The 22,264-nt window shown below is 42.9% G+C and overlaps 1 protein-coding gene across 1 annotated transcript; it reads left to right on the top strand.

The window, feature by feature from the left end:
• The first annotated feature begins 33 nt into the window (after positions 1 to 33).
• CLRN2 (clarin 2) lies at positions 34 to 15,335 on the top strand. The gene is made up of 5 exons (XM_070613089.1): positions 34 to 292; positions 2,009 to 2,181; positions 3,730 to 4,053; positions 9,630 to 9,809; positions 12,926 to 15,335. Exons 3-5 carry the CDS (start codon positions 3,801 to 3,803, stop codon positions 13,189 to 13,191), a joined length of 699 nt encoding a protein of 232 aa, XP_070469190.1. The 5' UTR covers positions 34 to 292; positions 2,009 to 2,181; positions 3,730 to 3,800; the 3' UTR covers positions 13,192 to 15,335.
• Positions 15,336 to 22,264: the final 6,929 nt, after the last annotated feature.

The raw sequence follows: 22,264 nt of genomic DNA, 5'->3' as shown, positions 1-22,264 counted from the left end.
CCGCCCAGGGCTGGGCCCTCGGGCGTGCTCAGCGGTGGGTGGAGAGCTGGTGTGCGCGAGTGTGGTTGGCCCCTGCTCTCCAGATGCTGAGAGTCCACCGGGGGCACAAGACAAACCACGTATATTTTTCCTCTATGAGTGAGGTTCTGATGCCCGGCCGCCCGGCCCTCCTGTTTAAGAGCTGTGTGGCCCTAAACAACTTCCTTAACTGCTCTGTGCCTCAATCTCCTCAGCGGTAAAATCGGAATACTAATTGTCTTGCCTCCTGGGGTTTTGAAAAGGATTTTTAAAGGTAATACTAGAGTATTTAGAGCAATGCGTGGCTAGTAGTGGGAGCTCAATTAATGCCAACTGAGCATTATTAATATTATCATTTTTGCTACTGCTTCTGTTACAGTGCATTGGGCCTCTTAGAGATTGTGAGTTCCAGGCCGCTTCCATTTTGGTGGGGTGGGGTTGGACATTTAAATATCTATTTGGGAGCATATTTAAAAACTAAAATTGCCAAAAGAGTGATACAAAAATTGTAGTATACTATATTCTAAATGTTTACATTTCACAAATTAATGCTTTTAAACCAAAAAATACCACGGAAAATACAAGATTTCTAAAAACTAGGGGTACATAGAGCACAACAGGTCTTTGGTCTGCTAGGGACACAAGTGTAACGATGTAGAGTCTTATAACGCTGTCCTTGACCTCGTGACTGTATGTAAGCGCTGTTTGGCAAGAATATCAAAGGTCGGCAGGTTCACAGTTGAGCCCCACCCGAGGGCACCTCCCATCCCCAGCAGCAGAGCCTGGCATTTTCTCTCGTATTTTTGTTATTTCTGCCCACGGCCTCTGCCTCTAAGACAGAGTTTCTCAACCACAGCCCCATCAGTGTTTGTGCAGGGATGCTGGGAGGGGAGGGGGCTGACCTGTGCATTGTACGATGTTTACAGCATCTCTGGTCTCTACCTCCTAGATGCCAGTAGCAGCCCCCCACCCCTCTAGTCATCACCATCAAAAGTATCACCAGATAGGGGCTGGCCCGGTGGCCGAGTGGTTGAGTTCGCGCGCTCCGCTGCAGGCGGCCCAGTGTTTCGTCGGTTTGAATCCTGGGCGCGGACATGGCACTGCTTGTCGGACCACGCTGAGGCAGCGTCCCACATGCCACAACTAGAGGAACCCACAACGAAGAATACACAACTATGTACCGGGGGGCTTTGGGGAGAAAAAGGAAAAAATAAAAAAATCTTAAAAAAAAAAAAAAAGTATCACCAGATATTGCCAAATATCGCCTGGGGAGCAAAATCACTCTTGGCAGAGAACCACTGCCCTAACACTATTGTAACCTTCTTGACGCAGGATCCCATATTATACATCTTTGTGTCACCATCTGCCCACACACGGTGCCTTGTACACAGCACACACACAGATGTTTGCTCAATAAACTTGTACCAGATAAGGCACGCAGAAATACGGCCGTGGAGAACAGGCTGCAGCCCGCAACACATTTTGTTGTCAGAAGCTTCATTACCAGGAATAGAATCGCTAGAAGCCTGGAGGGGAGGGAAAGATCACTTATTTAGCACCTTCTGTGTGCCAGGCACTGTGCTGAGTGATCTGCATGTGCTATTTCGTTTTAATTCACACAACAATCCTGTGACAGATTAGGAAACTGAGGCATGAGAGTCTCAGACACTTGCTGAGAAGAGTAGGAATTGGAGCCCAGGTCTTCAGTAGTTGGAGTCCTCCTTAACCACACCTCCATTCAGCACAGCAAGGGTTTGCTGGGAATCGGTTGTTTCCCACAGAATTTTTCTAAAAATAATTGCTTAGCCCTTAAAACACCAAAAGTTGACATAGGACCATCATTTGGGGCAGAAATATGACTCAAAAGTATTTTACACATCCTGCCTCTCAAAGCGTGCTTAATGTCAAAATCACTGACATTATTGGTCACTTATTCATGTGCCGAGCACTCTTCTAAGCATTTTGTTTGTATTTTGTTATTCGCTAGCAGAAAAGCATGTGCTATTTCAAGGTTATCATGATGAAGATGAGCTGTGGTGTTTCAAAGATGTGAGCTCCAGCGTCAGCCCTGACACCCGTTTTTCCCATGAGAGAAATCGCTGGCACAGTCCATCTCCTGCCCACCACAAAGGTGGCCGCAGCATCGGGGTGAGCAAGCATATGGTAAGGGCCCTTTGTACGTGGTAGAGCTCTGCACAGGCTTTGGGGACACGCTTCTTTATTTTCATTGTGAAGAGACCATGGAAGTGAACCTCAATTATAGGGAAGGAAAATGCCATTTCCACTCCCGTGTTCCTCTGCCCCCTCTGCGCTCTCCAAGAGGGGTTCCTGGAACTCCTGTTGGTTAACAATGCAACCTACTGAACCCCCTTCCAGACTTCCGTGACCACAAACGGAATTTTACTGTGCCACTTCTGCCTAATTTTGCTCCCCACAGTTATTGCCAGTGGCTGCTGCCAGTCTCATGACATTCAACTGATGCTCAGCAATAGACTAAAAGTCAAAATTAAAAAGCCACAGTATAAGATAGAAATATTTTATTCCTAGTGCCTACAGATTAAAAGAAAAAGATCTGCAGTGGTTACCAGAGGTGGGGGGTGGCAGGAGGGGAATTGGATGAAGGTGGTCACAGGTACAAACTTCTGGTTATAAGATAAGTCAGTCCTGGGAATGTAATGTACAACATGATGACTACAGTTAACACCGCTCTATGGTATATTTAAAAGTTGCTGAAAGAGTAGATCCTAAAAGCTCTCATCACAAGGAAAAAAACATTTTTTTCTTGTATCTATATGAGACGATGGATGTTAACTAAACATCGTGGTAGTCATGTCACAATATATGTAAGTCAAGTTGTTATGCTGTATGCTTTAAACTTATACAGCACTATATGTCAATTATATCTCAATAAAACTGAAAGATAAAATGAAAAAGACAGATCTTCGATGTTAGAAGAGATAAATACCCAAGCTGGGTGGTTGTTATTTGCTAACACGTTAGAAGAGCACTTTTCTGTCCCATTTCAGATGACATGATAGGCAGGGCAATGGAGGAGAGGAATGTTAATTGTTGGGGTCCAGGCCGCCGCAAATTGACTCATGTTGCAATTTTACCCACGGTAGATGCATCCGGTGATAAATCCAGGAGTCGTAAAGCTTTGTTTACACATTTCAATTAAAAGCCTTGAGAACAGTGGTCATTTATGGTATTAATAACAGTTCTGCAGATCCTGACAGCAGTGACATTTTAGAGAAAGAAATGCCCGGGCGCCCATCAAAGAGATCAACATTTGATACTGTGCACTGTTGGTAATATTCAAGTGCTAATCATTCTATCTTCATTTTCCTTCTACACTTTGCTTTTTTTGAGATTGGTTTAGTGTCTCTTTATAGTCAGATCTGCCTGGTTTTGCCTGCTAATAACTTCCTCGTCATTAAGAGGTCCACGCCAGGGATATTTAAATACTTGCAATGAGGGACAATTAACCCCTCTGCTGAAACATTAGTCTAGTGGGAGATATAGGGTTACTTCCTTCAGTAACACGCTCCTGTCCACTGCAGTCGGGTGAAGACCGTCTCTGTAGAGGCTTCCGGATATGGTTGTAGTAAACACGGGCTGTGGGGGCAGGTGCTGAGGGACGACCAGGGAATGGATTTGAAATCTTCAAATGGTGTATTTGGAAGAGCTGACCTTAGAGCGGGGAATTGCCAGGTGTCCAGATGATGTCAATGACCCCCACTGCTGCTCCGACGACGCCTTAGGCATGACCTGCACCCGCTAGAATGCCTGGATGGTTCAGAAAGGCATGGTATGGGCTGGCATCTTTACTCAGCTTCTCCTCCTTCGTCCTGATCATCGTTGCCCTGGCGGTGCCCCACTGGCTGAGTGGGAAAATCCTCTGTCAGACCGGAGTGGACCTGGTCAACGCCACGGATCCAGAGCTGGTCAAGTTCATCGGGGACATTTACTATGGACTCTTCCGAGGGTGCAAGGTGCGGCAGTGCGGGCTCGGGGGCCGCCAGTCCCAGTTCACAAGTGAGTATATTTGGGGCGTGAATTTAGAACACTGGTTTTTCAAAACTTATAAGGGCGATTATGTCTAAATGTAGAATGCAACTGCTGCCTCAATGTCAGGTGTGATGACAAAGTCGTCAGTAAGCCAAGAGTTCTTGTTCAGCACCAAGAAAAGACCTTTTTTTTTTTCTATAGAGGCTTATAGAAACATTAGAAATAGGGACTTCTATATCTTTGTGGTTTACCTCTATTACTAATAACTTTTGGAACATTGAGTGCATCCATGTGTCAGACATTCTACTAAGTGCTTTACATGTCTGTCTCTTTTAAGCCTTATTATGAATTTATAATGAAGGGATTATTAACATTCCCATTTTGTGGAGAACTACACTGACGCTTGGAGAGGTTACCTGACTTGTCTGAGGTCACCCAGTCAGAAAACAGCAGAGCCAGACTTCAGACCCATGCCTCGTGACTGGGGTATTCTCAGCCAGCCAAGCACGTAGGGGTGTAGATTGCCTGCAGAGATGAAACCTTCAGGAAACATGGTGGCTGCTCCCACTGAGGTTTATATAAAAGCTTTGTAGCTTGGGAGAAAGCAAAGGGGCTCTGTGCCTGGGCTCTGGAATCAGACTGCCCCGGTCAAAGCCCAGCTCGAATGTTTACTGGTGAGGAGCAAGGCACAGGACTACTCCCAGTGAACGTGAGCTGGCGGGGACGTCGGCTGGCATCCAGTGTCATCAGAGCTGCTCTGGATGTAAACAGAGCAGGAAGCCAAACCCAGCTCATGAAGGGTCTTCTGGGAAGAAAAACAAAACAAGACAAAACAAGGCAATATTCTGCAAGCCTTTAGAATCAAACAATTAGATCGCTGGTGAGAACAGTGTCCTACAAAATTGTAATTAATCAACATAATACTAAGGCAAAGGGATAGGAATTATATTCATTATTTGATTTCTGTATTTGAGGATTGTAATTTTTACAATCCTGGCCAGGGTAAGTTATCTTATTAAATATATAAAGACAGAAAGCTGGACCATTGACAAAGATAATAATACAAATTGGCATCATTTATATACATGAAGGAAACATATTTGTTGTGTATATGCAAGAAAAAAGTCTCTAGGGAAACTTACATTTCCCTAACAATTAAATTGGACCAGGGATCTTGGAAAATAGCTCTATTAAAAACATAACATAAAAAGCTGAAAACACGTACACACATAAACAAAGAAATAAAAATAAAGCACATGTTAAAAGGAGATCATGACAACTATATGCAGGCCTCGGTTCTGAACTGGGGCTGTTTGCTATAAAGGACATCCCTGAGCCAATTTGTGGGACTTGAATGAGTGTCAGGGTTAAACGTGAATCGTGTTAACCTAATGATTTTGATAGTTGCATGGTGGTTATGTAAGAGAATGTCCTTTTTGAGGAAATAAACTCTAAAGTATTCAAGCATGAAGGGGCAATTTACCCTCAAATGGTTCAGGAGAAGGAAAAAAAAAACCTTTATACCATTATTGCAATTTTTCTGAAGTTTGAGACTATTTCAAAACCACAAAACAATTTTTTCAAGGGGGAAATGGCACAATTTTTAAAATAATCATAGGTCATTGAAATTAAGTAATCTCTCATAAGGGAAGTTCCAAAGCTTGAACGTGGGCGTGGCAGATTCAATAGCAGCAATATTCCAAAGACTTTAATAAGCAAGACAGTGCTTAGGGAAAATAATAAAAGTAGCCCATGGAAATTATATAGCATGATGTATCATGTTACCATGATAACCACCTTCTTGTTGTCAGTGCCTTCAAGGCAATTCCGACTCCTAGCAACCCTGTGGACAGCAGCATGGGACCCTGCCTGGTCTTTTCCGCGCCATCCTCTCACCTTCCTGCGCTATATCAGACATTGCTCCGCTGCTATTCATAGGATTTTCATGGCCAATTTTTTCAGAAGTGGGTGGCCAGGTCCTTCCTCCTAGTCTGTCTTAGTCTGGAAGCTCTGCTGAAACCTATCCACCATGGGGGACCCTGCTGGTATTTGAAATACTGGTGGCATAGATTTCAGCATCACAGCAACATGCAGCGGCCACAGTATGACAATCGACAGACAAGTGGTGTGGTTCCCTGCCCAGGAAATGAACCCTGGCCAAAGTAGTGAGAGTGCCAAATCTTAACCACTAGATCACCAGCGCTGACAACTGCCTTCCTACATACTAGATAAGTTGTCTGTTATGTTTATTATTTATTATCTGTCTCCACCTCTACAGTATGTAGTACCATGAGGGCAAGGATCTTGTTTGTTCGTTGATGATCCCAAGCCCACAGAACAGTGCCTAGCACATACTAGGCACTCAAAAACACTGGCTGAATGAATAATGATAAGAATACTTTTTTTTTGAGGAAGATTAGTCCTGAGCTAACATCCACGGCCAATCCTCCTCTTTTTGCTGAGGAAGACTGGCCCTGAGCTAACATCCTTGCCCATCTTCCTCTACTTTATATGTGGGCTGCCTGCCACAGCATGGCCTGACAAGTGGTACATAGGTCCGCACCCGGGATCCTAACTGCTGTGCCACCAGGCAAGCCCCACGAATAGAGTACTTTTAAACTCATTTGTACCGAATGTTCACATACAAGATGCCAGACATGTACCCTCAGCTATACTGCTCCTCCACAACCCTGTCACGTAGGAGGAGGAGACTGAGGCTCAGAGAGGTTAAACAGCTCACGGCTGTGTGACCCTGGCTAAACTATGTATTTAACTTTTCGTGTCCTCATTTGTAAGAGTGAGAGAGGGCTGCCATGAGTGGTAAAAGAAAGAATATATAGGGGCCAGCCCAGTGGCGCAGTGGTTAATTGTGCACATTCCGCTTTGGCAGCCCGGGGTTTGCCGGTTCAGATCCCGGGTGCGGACATGGCACCACATGGCAAGCCATGCTGCAGTAGGCGTCCCACATATAAAGTAGAGGAAGATGGGCACAGATGTTAGCTCAGGGCCAGTCTTCCTCAGCAAAAAGAGGAGGATTGGCAGCAGTTGGCTCAGGGCTAATCTTCCTCAGCAAAAAAAAAAAAAAGTATGTGTATATGTGCCTGGGCATTGTCTGCCCTCAATATATGTAGCTGTTGTCCTTCATCTTCATGGATCATACGCTTTTATGGTCGTGGATTTTAAGCTAGAAACTTAAATTTAATCCTTAAGTCAGAGACATCAAATACTTTTGGAAAATGGGTACAAACACAAAAGGCAAGCAAGCAATAGCTTTCCTCGGGTGGCTCTGCATGACAGGACCATATGTGGACTTGCCCCTTAAAGGATCATTAATAGAAGGAACTGATGCATTAAAACTCCTGAGGAAAGATTTGAATTTCTAAGTAACGACACCGACGAAAAATAGTAAGATCTCATTTAACTGGGAATCTGGAGGCTTGGGGTATGACCCATGAATGTGGGAGCTAAATGAGATTCAGCTTTTGCCAATAAAGATTTTTTAAGATATAGTCAATACACGTCCTACTGTGGAAGCTAAGGGCTGTGCGCTATTTCACCACCCTATCCACATCGTCCTATATGCCCCAGATTCCCCGTCTCCCATCCTCCTAATATAGTCATGTCTCAACTTTTTATTAAGTCAAATCCAGAGAGGGTTCATATCGTTATATGGATATGATTAGTTCTTTTTAAAAGTTGCATTTTGTGGTTGTACCTTAATTTATTAACTCAATCTCCTATCGATTTATCTTTTGGTTTTTTTCCCAATCTCTTGCTACTGTAATGAATATTCGATATATACAGCTCTGAGCATGTGTGGGAGTGCTTTTCCTAAAAGTGAAATTGCTTTGATAGTTGCTGTCAGATTGCCCTCCAAGGACGTTGAGTGAGTGAATATCCTTATGCGGTTTGACAGCACTTCTTTCCCCACACCTTCATCGACATGGTGTGTTAGCACACGTTTTGATCTTTGCCAATCACATAGGTGATAGGTTTCTATTTTAGGTCTTTGATGAGGATTATTATGCTTGTCGCGTGTCCTAAGGATCACATGGGCAAGAAAAGGGACAATGTAACAATTAGGTCATCAGGCATCAGCTACCATGTTTGGAATAAAAAGGGGCTTAGAGTTTGAAAAGAAAAACACATCTAAGGGACACTGACATTGAAGGGAAGGGAAGGAAAGAGAGAAGACTTACAAAGAAAAATCCCTTGGAAAGAAGTTCATTTTCCAGGGTAAAGTTTCCGATGCTGATGAGATAACTATATGGAGGTAAATATAAATGGAAATACAGAACCGGAAAGAAAGTTAGATCAGAGCTAAGGACATAACCGTGGAGTATCTGGAAACTTCCAAGTGGAAAGGGCACCTGAAAGGGAAATGGACAAAAATTCTCATTCTTCAGGCTTGGGAGACAACCAACGTCCGTGAATAAAGGGAGGCAGGTGAGCCAGCAACAGAGCCAGAGGAGAGGGGAAAGGAGTTAATAAAATCTACCTCATGTCCTTGTCACCAGGATTGAAGGCGATAACAGATGTAAAGGGCTTGGCCCATGACTCTGCTCAGTAAATGTTGATTACCCGCAATTCATACGCAGCTATTACTATCCCCGTTGCACTGATGAGGAAACTGTGGCCTTGAGAAGTCACAGGACTTTTCCCAAGTCAGAGAGTAAAACTAATGACAGCAACAACGACAACTGACATTTTTGAGAACTGACTCTTTCCCAGCAATACTTGAAGTACTCTACTATGTTACGTCATGTAATTTTCACAGCTAGTATGTGGTGGCAAATATCAAGAAAATACAAATTAATATTTCACTAAATTATTCTGCTACATTGATATGGCAAATTAATACTCTAATAAAGTATTATGCAACATGAGGGTTAAGTGTCCATCTTACATGGGAAAATAATGCCTATCTTGCTGAGTCATTATGAGGGCTCCAATATGATGCTCCTAGCTTCACATTGGTGCCCATTCAGTGGGTGCTATTATTATTTTCATGCATTTCACTTGATCCACTCAACGATCTTGTAAGATGGGTAGGGGAGGCAGGGTTTAGAGGATCCTGTTTTATAGGTGTGGCAAATGAATGAAACCAGGATTTAAACCCAGAACTTTGGGTACCAGATCCAGGCTTCACTTTGCTCCACCCTTCCATGCTCTTCAGTTATGCCCGAGACCTCTTCTACCTCTCTCGTTCACTGAAGGCGACTCTCTGACCCAGATTGAAGTTTTGCAATCAGCCCTCTGGCTGATTCTCTTGCTAGCCTCCTTTGCTAAAGAGACACCATCTGTGGCTTGTGTGCATCAGCTCACCCCAGATCCCAGTGCTTTGAGGTTAGTGCAACTTAAATTGCCAGCTGGGGTACCTTTCCATTTTGCATCCACCCCAAGGAAGAGAGAATTGTTGGTCAACTTGTCAGTTGACCAGGCCATGACTTCATCTCGGGAAGTCTCCTGCTCTTTGAAAACCCAGCACTTGCTGCCTTGCCCTTACTCCCCTCTGTTAAAGCCTTTATGATCAGCGAGCTTGGGCTGTTGGAACTTGAGCCGAGCTCTGACGTTGAAATATTGGCTGTGTCTTCTCTCCTCAGTCTTCCCGCACCTGGTGAGGGAGCTCAATGCCGGCCTTCACGTGATCATTCTGCTGCTCCTCGTCTTGGCCTTGGCCCTGGCTCTGGTCAGCATGGGCTTTGCCGTCCTCAACATAATCCAGGTTCCGTACAGGGCAGTCAACGGCCCCGGGGGCATCTGCCTATGGAATGTCCTTGCAGGTAAGGAAGGCCCCTAGAGAGAGAAGTGCCTGTTCCCGCCATCACCAGGCTGAGTTCCAAGTAACTGGGCGGAAGGTGTGAAGGAATTAAAATAAAATGCCCCACCTCAGCCTTCACTCCACTGGTCTATAACCTTCTGATGGGCGTGAATGTCCTCTTTACTCAACGTTGCAGAATCTCTCTGTCACCATAAAGAACCGAATTGTTAACGCGCATGAGTGGCTGAGGACTTAGAGGAGTAAAGAGAGGTCAGGCTGAGAGGAGAAGAGAGAAGACACAGAGCTGGGGGTGGAAGAGGCAGGGATGTGGGCAGACTGAGGAGGTAGAGCTGCTGCGAGCCTGGGAAGAACCCTCACAAATGACAAAAGAGAAGGGACCTGCTTTTTTCCCCCACAACCTCCCCATGTGGCAGTATTATTAGACCCATAGTTACAGATAAAGAGCCTGAAGCTCAGAGAAGTTAAAAAGTGCACCCAAGGTCACACAGCAGTGAGTAGCAGAGGTGGGCTTCCAACCCAGGTACAACTGATTCTTAGCCCTTTGTCTTTTCATTAATCCATGGTCTCGTTTATGACTGTGATGTATTTTCCAAGACAAAAGTGGGGGGGGTGTGTGTTTGATTTTGGAGTATATTGATACACAGAAAGTAATACACATTTAGTTATGCGCTTAAAAAATCATCTATAATGAAAATAACAAAATCCCAAGAAATGAGGGCTGTTTCAAAAAACCCAGGTCAAGTGATCAAGGCATCATAATGGCAGTAACCGTATGCCATACAGGGTGACCATACAGTATAAAAACAGATAATGTGGTTTTATCCTGTGTTAGAATGGAATGTCAGTATATATTTGCCTGTGTTTACAGACTGGGGCCGTCCTGTAGAATTATTTATGTACACGGTGTCAACTGAGGGAAAAGCACTACAGTTTAAACATCAGATATTTATTTGGGCAATTAGAATTGCAATTCGGGAGACACACATTCAGGTAGAGACCCAAAATGTGCCCTGCTAGGGAGTAAAAGTCAGGGGCTTTTAAAAGCAAAGAAGGGAGTTTGTATCACAAAGAATTTTAATTGGAGTTGGAGGCAGAGAGCTAGTCTTGGCTAAACATTGATGACTATTGATTCTGTCTTCGGAAAGTCCACAATCCTCAGTCTTTGTGATCAGGATGTCCATTCTCCTGCTGACTTCTCAAACAATTGCTTCGAAAAAATTGCCGTTTGGGCCCAGTCCAAAGGTTTAGCTCAGTTCAAGGTTCAAAACAGCAAAGCAGTTTCTCTGAAAAGGCAGCTCCAGTTCCATTTTAAAATGGCTCCAGTGTAGTCAATTTTGACAATGGCTTGCCCCCATCTAGACCACAGGTGTCTTGTTATCTCTGCTTGAATCCTCATAGCGGCTGGCGTGTAAAATGTACTCAATTCTGCTTATCTCTGTCAATACACCTCCCTGGAGAGACAGTACTCTCAAGCCCTGTGGACAAGAGTATTTTAAAAAAGCAATTTGGTGGCCAGCCCCGTGGCCAAGTGGTCAAGTTCGCATGCTCCGCTTCTGCAGCCCAGGGTTTCGCCGGTTCGGATCCTGGATGCAGACATGGCACTACTTGTCAGGCCATGCTGAGGCGGCGTCCCACATAACACAACCAGAGGAGCTCACAGCTAGAATATACAACTAGGTACTGGGGGGCTTTGGGGAGAAGAAGAAGATTGGCAACAGATGTTAGCTCAGGTGCCAATCCTTAAAAAAAATTAAAATTAAAAAAATTTGAAAACCAGTTGGGCAAAACTTTAGTGTCAAAAGGCATAAAAATATGAATATCCTTTGATTAAACAATTCCAATAGAGATGTATGCTAAGGAAATAACTGGAAAAGATCCCAAAGATGTGCATAAAAAGATATTCACCAAAGCACTGTATAATACCAAAAAATTAGAAGCAATCTAGATTTCCAGAAATAAGGTCATGCATAATTAAACTTAAGTAGGTGCATCACTAGGATAAAACATCACACACCAGTTTAAAGTGGTACTGTAACAGAATGTTTAACAATGTGGAAAAACATTCAAGTAAGGGAAGGATCCCATGTAGAATGGTCAAGGCACCATAATACTAATTGTTCAAGAGAAACCAATGTAAAGAAATACACTAAAATGTTCAGTGTTTATACCTGGCTTTTAGGGTAAAAGTAAATTTGTGTTTTCATCTTTATGGTTTTCTCTGGTGTCCAGATTTTATTCAATGAGGATGTAATAGTCTAAACAAAAAGCATAATATACGTGTTTTTAAAAGTAGTAATTAAAATCAAAGCAGTAGAAAAGGAGAGAGAGACAGAGAGACCTACAATGGGGAAGTCTGCTGCCACCAGCAGAGAAGCTGGCGAAGGTGGAATCTTTCCAGTCTTGCCTGCTCTGCTTTCTTTTCCTCCTCCCCTTAAATCGTCGTCTTATCCTTAGGGTGGAAAAGGATAATTTTTTTTTTTTAAAGATTTTATTTTTTCCTTTTTTCTCCCCAAAGCCCCCCCCGTACATAGTTGTATATTCTTCGTTGTGGGTCCTTCTAGTTGTGGTATGTGGGACGCCGCCTCAGCGTGGTTTGATGAGCAGTGTCATGTCCGCGCCCAGGATTCGAACCAACAAAACACTGGGCCACCTGCAGCGGAGCGCGTGAACTTGACCACTCGGCCACAGTGCCAGCCCCTTGGAAAGGATAATTAAGGAGAAGAGAGCAGTCTAGTCCTCTTGAAACCCCAGTCTGCAAAGTAAGGTCTTCTTACATCTTCCCACGTAGCCCTCAGGGTCTACATCCACTCCTAAAATATTTAGAGATTGAACTTATCCAAATGTGGAGACCCCGTAACTGGGTAAAGGAAAAAAATCAGAAGGGTCGGGATTCAAAATTGATCTGATATGCTTCATATTTTCTTTCTCCCATACCTCTCGCCTCTCAGACTGTGGGGTCATCTGCTGCTTTTCAAAGCAAATTGCTATTTATGTCATCCTAAGAAGTTTTTAAACCCAAAGCTAGCTTGTTTCCTGGGCCACAGAAATGGTGCCTCACCTATAGTCATTACCCCTGCAGAAAGGAGCTGTGAATGAGGGGACCTTTCTGGGTTTCAGGTGGAGTTGTGGCTTTGGCCATCACCAGCTTCATGGCGGCGGTGAAATTTCACGACCTGACCGAACGGATCGCCAACTTCCAGGAGAAGCTCTTTCAGTTCGTCGTGGTGGAAGAGCGGTACGAGGAGTCGTTTTGGATCTGTGTGGCCAGTGCCTCGGCCCATGCTGCAAACTTGGTTGTGGTGGCCATCAGTCAAATTCCTCTCCCGGAGATCAAGACCAAAATAGAAGAGGCCACAGTCACGGCTGAGGATATCTTGTATTAATAGCCATCTGCTCACACCCTTTCCTACATCAGTTCTGCAGTGTGAATGGAGACCTCGTTTGTTCTGCAGGCTTCACAGTCCAGAAGATCCATGTTCTTGGTGGTAAGAAGAAGAAGGAAGTTGAAGGAGGGAGGGTGGTGCCTGGGCCAGAAAAGAAAAACTTTCCCGAATTCCTGGCATCTCTGCCCTTTTTTCTCACTGACCTTGGAGTTAGAGTTGGAGACTCTGCCACTTGCTGGCTGTGTGCTGGACAATTCACTTACTGCCTGCATCTCAGTTTCCTCATCTGTAAAATGGGGATATTAACGACCTCACAAGGTTGTAATGAGGTTTACATGGGCAATAATGTTCCCAGCCTTTGCATATGGTAGAGCATGCTACCAATATAAGGTACTGTCCACTCTGAGACATGTCTCTAGACCCCCCGATCTATTTCATACAATATCAGGGGGATACAGAGAGGCATATGATAACGTCCCTGCCCTCCAGAAACACCTAATCTTTCCATACGACACAGGAATCAGATAGCAACAGTGACACTAAGAATGAAAATAACTACCTTTTTTGGAGTGGTTACTACATGCAGTTATAAGATTTTTACATATATTCACTCATTGGGTCCTCACTACAAACTCAGATTGTCAGTACTATTTTATTCCCATTTTATAGCAGAAGAAATTGAAGCGAGAGGTTGGGTAACTTGTGGAGGGCAGGAATTAAATCAAGGAAGTCTGGAGCCAGAGTTTATACTTGTAACCACTTTGCTCCTCTGTTGTGTGACGTCAAGCCATTGCAATGCACCCTGATCAATGCTCTGTTAGTTCAAGCATAAAGGACCGAGGAAGGGATTAATTCTTCAGGATGGAATGTGGTATTAAAGAAAGTGTCACAGAGTTGACATTTGATCTGTACTTTGAAAGATGAGTCGATCTTTTCCAGTGGTGAGGGAAGCAGGGCTGGAGAAGGGCATTCCAGGATAAGTCAGTAATGAGGGAAGGCACAAGGTATGAAATTACAAGGAGGACTGGGAAGCACGTGAATACCCAGTGAGGTTAGACTGTTGGTCTAATTCACCTGTTGGAGAAACCCAGGTGTCTTGTGTTGGGTTTTCCTGAGTGGTACTGTGATGGTTAATTTTATGTGTCAACTTAGGTAGGCCATGGTACCCAGATAATTGGTTAAACACTATTCTAGGTGTTTTTGTGAAAGTATTTTTTGGATGGGATTAATGCTTAAATCAGTGGACTTTGAGTAAAGCAAATTGCTCTCCACAATGTGGATGGGCCTCATCCAATCAGTTGAAGGCCTTCTCTGGAGAACCCTCACACATACATGTACACAACTTAATTCATTTTCCCATGATGCCAACTGGGGTGAATCCTTGCCCCAGTCTTCTGTCTTCATGCCAAGTAAAAGTTGTCTGTCCTCCAAATTAGCTCCATCTAGAATGACACCTGATTTGGACTCACTCTACCTTTGTTTAACTCTCCACTTCAGGAAGTTTCCATGGCATCTCTTCTGTTCTAATTGCTTATGATTTCCTGCTGTGCTCACCTGTCTCTTCCAGCCCTCTTTCGCCATCCCAGACATAGCTTCAGTACTATTTAATGGACTGAGGTCACTCATCAAATATGCAGATGACACATGGCTGGAAGGGATAGTTAACATGATAGGAGATGGATCCAAAAGATAGCAACAGACTGCAGTGCTGTCTTGAAAACAGTGGAAATGTCAATGTCCTATCAAGTTTAACAGAAAGTCCTGCTAACAGTTAAAGAAAATAACATAAATACAGAAGACTCTGGCAACAGTTTCTATCATAAACATCTGAGGATCTTGGTAAATTTATTCATTCAACAAGTATTGAAACTGATCTAGCTGCTGGGAGCAGAGCAGTGAACACACAGACAAAAATCCCTCCCCTCTGGGGGCTGGCCCTGTGGCCGAGTGGTTAAGTTTGCGCGCTCCGCTGCAGGCGGCCCAGTGTTTCGTTGGTTCGAATCCTGGGCGAGGACATGGCACAGCTCATCAAACTATGCTGAGGCAGTGTCCCACAACTAGAAGGACCCACAACGAAGAATATACAACTATGTACCGGAGGGGCTTTGGGGAGAAAAAGGAAAAAATAAAATCTTTAAAAAAAAGAATCCCTGCCCTCTGGAGATTTCATTCTCCCGGCGGCTGAGGGTGACTCATACTGAGACAGCTTGTGCTGGAGATACTGAAGAACAGTGGCCCAGCCATAGCCTTCAGACTCACTGTGGCCTTCAGGTATATGCAGACCGTCATGTAGGGACAGAGTGAGTTCAGTTTTTCTTCTAATGGTCGAATTGCCTTATCGAGATGGTAACCTTGATTAAGATGGCTGTGTACCAAGGAGGCAAAGTAAAGGCTTTTGTACGTGTGTGCATTTTTCTGGTGACAAGTTCATAGCTTTCAAAAGATTTCCACAGCGTCTACACCACCTTTAAAGTGTCAAACCGGGATCCATCAGGTAAGCAGCCATAATGTTACTGGAGATAATCAGGTTCGATCTGAAAGTCATCTCTTAAGGATACTGCCGAAGGGATTCCTGTAGGGGATTTGGCATGTTTTGTTGGGGGTGAGGGGAGGAGAGGGAAGAAGGGAAATTAAATATCTGGGTCACAAAATTCACTCATATGATCAGTCAAATGTATAGAGAAAATGTAGCTTCTTTATTTTGACTACAGTTAATCTGGCCATTTTGTAAGAAAAAATACTAATAAATTCCAAGTCCAGTTTAAATTTAACCCAGCCTGAGCATTTATACCATCCCTCCAGGTAACGTTAAGCCTTTCTGGGATAAGATGGCTGGCTCCCCAGATAACCCCTCTGTCTCTGCCTGTCTCCTGAAGATGGTTCTAGGGTTACGGGAGAGGGAGGCACACACACACACATACTCCTGATGTCCAGGAAGCATCCCCTCGCTTCCTGCTGGTTCTGGGGCTACACGGCTGGGCTCTTTGGGCTCCTGTCTCCCTGGCTGCTGCTTGCCCAGCCAGCCTTCCCAGGGCTGTCTGAGGCTGGAGTAATTTATGAAATGTTCTCTCAACTGAGCCGAGCCCGCTCACTGCCTAGAAGACTTGTCCTCAACTTGGATCCCACTGCCGACTCCTGAGTGACCACCAGCTCCTCCCTCCAGCGCACCCGTCCACTGGTCCACACCCGGGCTCTGCTGCAGTTACCCACCTGCAGCCTAAGAGCCCCACCTGGTGTCAACACAGCATCCTGTCTGTTCGGTCCCAGCGGTGCCTCTCCATTCTCTCTTACCAAGTAACTAAGGTGACTCACAGGCTATTAGAGTCTTCTCAAACTGCAGACTTGAAAGAGTCCCTGCCACTATATATGATGTAGTCTAAATACAAAATAAATTCCATTTTGAAAATGAAGTGTCTGATTTTCAAAGTCACCCATGAGGGGTGTAAGCATATAATTGATATGAAAGTAAAACCTCAGACACAGAGCCCATTGAGATGGTCATATTTTCCCCACACCTAGAAAAAACTTCACCAAACTCACTTTCGGTATAATGCTTCAAGGCAGGCTTAATAATAACTGAAGTCAAACAGGGGACACAGGTTGACATGCCTTAGCTGGAGCCCAGCCATTTTGAAGTCTCCATTTCCTCATTTATAAAATGAGAAAGTCACATTACATGATAATGACCGCCAACCAGTGTGGGCCAGGCACTCAACATACTCTCTCCCTAATTCTAACAACAATTAATCAAGATAAATACTATTGTCTTTATTTTACAGATGGGCAATTTTAGGTTCAGAGAATTTAAGTCACTTGCTCAGGTCACATTATTAACAAATAATGGAGAAAGGAGTCAACCCTGATGTCTATAATGTCAAGGCCACCATTTTCCCACTATGCCATGATTGTCTAGTCCTTGAAAGACTTTGAAGGCTCCTTCCCAGGGCTCCTGCAGATGGGGGCCGTGCAGGTTGCACCCCATCCAGTGGGTAGCTGCTCACATCTAGCCCATGCTCCCCTGGCTCGTCGTGGTCTGTGCCCTCAGGGGTGCTTCCACTCAGAGAGGGTGTCTTTTCCTGATGCTCATCAAGATGTCTGATGGGCTCATAGTGCCTTATCCCAGTCCGTGTAAAGTCAAAATGTTAATCATGATATTATTTTATGACTTTGATTAGAGTGTGATAATGATTCATTTTCATATGTCCTTCAAAGGTAACTATCATATGCATACATTGGTATATTATTACTAATACTAACTGCAGGCATCAAAGCCAATGAAACTTAGCTGAATTCAGAGAATTAATTGGTCATCCATGAAATGAAGTCTTACTCTATATTCACTGTGTGAAATCTGAGCAATAGATGATGTTTCCATCCATTCAGGCTGCTATAACAAATTACCATAGGCTGGGTGGCTTAAACAGCAGAAGTTTATTTCTCACCGTTCTGGAGGCTGGAAGTCTATGATCAAGGTGCTGGCAGATCTGGTGTCTGGTAGGAACCTGCCTCCTGGCTTGCACGCCATCTTCTCATCATATCCTCACATGGCAGAGAGCAAAGAGCTAGGACAATGTCTCATGACTCTTCTTGTAAGGGCACTAATCCCATTCAGGAGGGCTCCACCCTCATGACCTAAACCTCGTGAAGACCAACTCCCTCCTAAGTACATCACCTTGGGGGTTAGGATTTCACCATATAAATTTGGGAGGAACACAAATATTCAGTCCACAATACACGATTTTAATTAATGAAAATATACCAATAAAATATACAGTTAATCAAAGACTTTTGAGTAGTAAGAACCTTTCCATGTCAAATCAGAGCAAAATTATGTTACAAATATACTTACCTCTCTTTTTCAAGAAAAATATGAAACTCTAAGAAAATTGAATTAAGCAATTCTTCATATTTCCAAAAGCATGTAATAAAAATATGCTAGCACTTCCGTTTTTTAAAAGTGCCATTTTCCGGGCCCAGCCCTGTGGTCAAGTTTGCGTGCTCTGCTTCAGCAGCCCAAGGTTTTGTCAGTTCGGATCCTGGGTGCGGACCGAGCACCGCTCATCAAGCCATGCAGAGGCAGCGTCCCATGTGGCACAACTTGAAGGACCTACAACTAGAATATACAACTATGTATTGGGGGGCTTTGGGGAGAATAACAAGGGAAAAAAAAGAAATAAGAAAAAGAGAAGACGGGCAACACATGTTAGCTCAGGTGCCAATCTAAAGGAAAAAAAGTTCCATTTTCTAAATCGTAAGGGCACTTTGCAGTAGTTGATGGTTAATAAGGAGAACTAATGCATGCTTTAGCTAAAGTTTGCAACATAATCCAAAATGACAATTGTGTTAGTTTCCTATTGCTGCTGGAGCAAATTACCACAAACTGGGTGGTTGAAAACAATACAAATTTATTATCTTAAGAGTTTTGGAGGCCAGAAGTCCCAGATGGGTCTTACTGGGGTAAATCCAGGTGTCGGCAGGCCTGCATTCCTTCTGAAGGCTCCTGGGGAAAATTTGTTCCCTTGCCTCTTCCAGCTTCTAGAGGCCTCCTGCATTGTTTGGCATCGATCTCATCACTCCAACCTCTGCTTCCACCATAATAGGTGATGATTCCGACCCTCCTGCCTCCCTCTTGTAAGGATCCTTGTGATTCCATTGGGTCCACCCAGATCATTCAGGACATCGGTGGGGGGCATTTTTCCACCTACCACAAGGATGCTATTCAAATCCAGTATTTCTCACGCTAACAGTATTCCAGAAAAGAAAATAACATTTAGATATAAAATAAATTAACAAAATATTGTATTATTATTAATAATTACTAGCAGATGGGGATCACGATTTAGAAAATCTTGCTGGGCGTGGGTGCTCACCTACATTCTCTGCATGAAGTACAAATACTTATACATTATGCTGAGCACATCTTTGGAAATCATCGAGGGGCAGAAGGAGAGTAGGTAAGGCACAGGGAATCTCAGAGTTGAACCATGCTCTCAGGATATGGTGCTGGAGAGGGACGCAGCCACTCAGAGAGGTCCCTGTGCCCATTTTAGATGAATTTCTGTATGTGAAAGATCTCTTCTTCTTCCTCCTCCTCTTCACCGTCATCTTCCTCCTCTTGTTAAACTAAGAGTAGAGCTTCAGAAGAATCCTATGTAGTTATGTCACACATGAAATTCTTGCCAAATAAACTAGGTTTTGCACTCTCCCTTGCTCACATAAACTCATTTTCTTTTCTACTACGATGTCAACAATTAGTCAGCAAGTAGGGTCACAACTTGACATGAATAAGGCCTGATCCCCCATAAAGGTTTGCCACATGCCAGGCTTCATGCTAAGTACTCCACGTGCATTTTCTCATTTCCTCCTCACAGAAACCCCAAGAAGTGTCACTATAATTACCAGTTTTTGAGTTAAAGAATTAAGAAATTAAGAATTAAGAAACCTAATTTTCTCATCTGTAAAATACCCAACTTGCATGAGATGATCTTTAATTTTCCTTCCCACTCTAAAATGTTATGATTTTTAAGGCTACATAATATATTCAGATTTACGTAAATGGAGCACCAGCTATATGCACAAGCTCAGTGTTTTCATGTGTGCTATTTGGGAATATGTGACAGAGATTCCACATGTATACCCTGAAAATCCAATGTTTTGAGGATTCCAACCACCAGTGCAACTATCTTTCAAATATATATGCATTTCTGTGATACTCATGAGTTGAGTTCTTGGCTAAATAAAATAAATTTAAACACAGCATGTAATTATTTGTCATATGGCTCTTTGTTTTGGAAAAAAATAATAAGCAGAAATGACAAATGACTTTGCAACCACAGCAATATTTCTTTTGCCATCGACCTCTTGGGGAAGAATAAATAGGATGTAATTTTTTTCTTTCATAATAATTCTCTCAAACTTAAAGATTTCAAAGGGATGGGAGGCAGGAGGGAGTGAATAGAATAAAAAGTGTTCGTTTTTTGAAAAGATGTTTATGTGAGACAAATGGACCTTCTCAGCACTGCTCACGAGCCTGGTGAGCCAATCCTCAAGGAAAGCCTGTTGTCCCTGGACACCCCCAGCCAGAGCAACCCACAAGAGGGACAGCTCGTTATAGACCTGCTATTTGTGAACTATGTCATTGGGGTGATTTCTGTCTCCAGAACAAACTACTGAAAGTTTTACTTTGGTTTTGTGAACGGATGCTCCTTTTGATGAGTGGTCCTCAGAGCCATTTTAAAAGCCCACCTTGCAGGGTTCCACTGTAGTAGAGTCTTCCTTATAGTGGAAAAAAAAATCCTAGAAAATTAACAAATCATGAATTTTTTCATTTTGTTTTGTAAGTGTGCCTTTTGTTTCTTTAAGGCTCTCATTTGGAAGGCCTCGTCTCTTTATCAGTCATCCCTATGCCAAATATTAGCAAATTCCTTAGAATTTATAAAACTGTGGCAAAAATACTCTTTTATAGCTGAGAGAGGAAAGAGTGTGAAGACATTACTTTTTTCAAGTTCCCTTGACATATCAAGATTTACACCTGTCAGCATAAATGAAAATATCACATTAAATAGGTAATATTCAATTTACTCAAGTTAGATATTCACAGAATTAGTTCTTCCTTAAATTAAGCTTCAGATTACAAATCTTATTTGCAATCTATTATCTATTCATAAGGTTATATCTATTTATAAGGTTAGCAAAGTTTAATGATCACTTTTAAAGGCTTTTGATTACTATTTGATCCCACTAACAAATTTAGTTAAACATCTTGAAATAGCCTCTATAAATTTATTCAATTTCTTTTCTAAGCACACCAATTAACTGACAAAATTTTAAAATCCTTCTAAATCTAATGAATTAAAGAGAATCCCGTGAACCTTAAGTTCTCATAAATGTTCCAACACCATTTATATACAGAGTATGATTCCAAATCCATCGGAATTGCAAGGCCGACCTGTTCCTCTTGCATACCAACTTCTCTTGATCATCACCAATACCTAAAATTATAAATATGCACAGACTTTAAACCCAAAAATATCACTATCTCGATTTTGCTTCTTTTGAATATTTCTGTACTTAATTCTAAATCTTGACAGAGCAAAAAAAAAATGCTTACTCACCATAAATATTTATACCATCTTTCACAATTTTAGGAATTGCCTTCCCATATATTTTGGGAATTGATTTCCCAGAAGGCTTGAGGTGACGTTATGACTTAAGTCTCACCTCCAATGTCATCTTCTAAATGACCACCCAGTTTAATACTGAAACCTGTCACATCTTCCCAGCACGGCTGACCCTCCATGTTTGGCTCCACTTTTTCTTTTTACTTTCTTTTTCTTTCTTTCTTTCTTTTTTTTTTTTTTTGAGGAAGATTAGCCCTGAGCTAACATCTGCTGCCAATCCTCCTCTTTGTACTGAGGAAGACTGGCCCCGAGCTAACATCTGTGCCCATCTTCCTTTACTTTATATGTGGGACGCCTGCCACAGCATGGCTTGCCAAGCGGTGCCATGTCGGCACCCGGGATCCAAACTGGTGAACGCTGGGCCGCCGAATTGGAACGTGTGAACTTAACCGCTATGCCACCAGGCGGGCCCCTACTTTCTTTTAACACGCTACGTAATTGACATGTGTATCAGGTCCATGCTTATTACTTATGGCCTGTCTTTCCCCATGAGAATGTCATCCCTGGGAAGACAGTACCTTTCTAGGTTTTTCACTCATTGGTATATCTCAAGCACCCAGAACTGTTCCTAAATTATTTAGAAAATAAACATTTTTTTGACTCGCAAAAATACATTTATTAAAAGAAGCCAGGTATTAAACTACATACTACATGATTCCATTCGTATGGAGTTTAAGAATAGGCAAATCTAATCTATGGTGATGGAAGTCACACAATGTTTTTTTAATTAAAAATACACAAATAAAGTGTTTGAAAGTTTCCTTTTCCTTCCTCAATCCCACTCCAAAACGGTAACCATTTCTAAAATTTCTTTGTACCTTTTCCTATACTCTTTTCTAAATATCCAAATGCTTCTTTTTCCCTTACACAATGGATTATTTGTGTATATATAG

Source organism: Equus przewalskii, chromosome 3 (genome assembly GCF_037783145.1).
Source record: "Equus przewalskii isolate Varuska chromosome 3, EquPr2, whole genome shotgun sequence".
NCBI lineage: Eukaryota > Metazoa > Chordata > Mammalia > Perissodactyla > Equidae > Equus > Equus przewalskii.
Note: the sequence above shows the minus strand (reverse complement) of the source record. Positions and strands in the feature narration are given on the sequence as shown.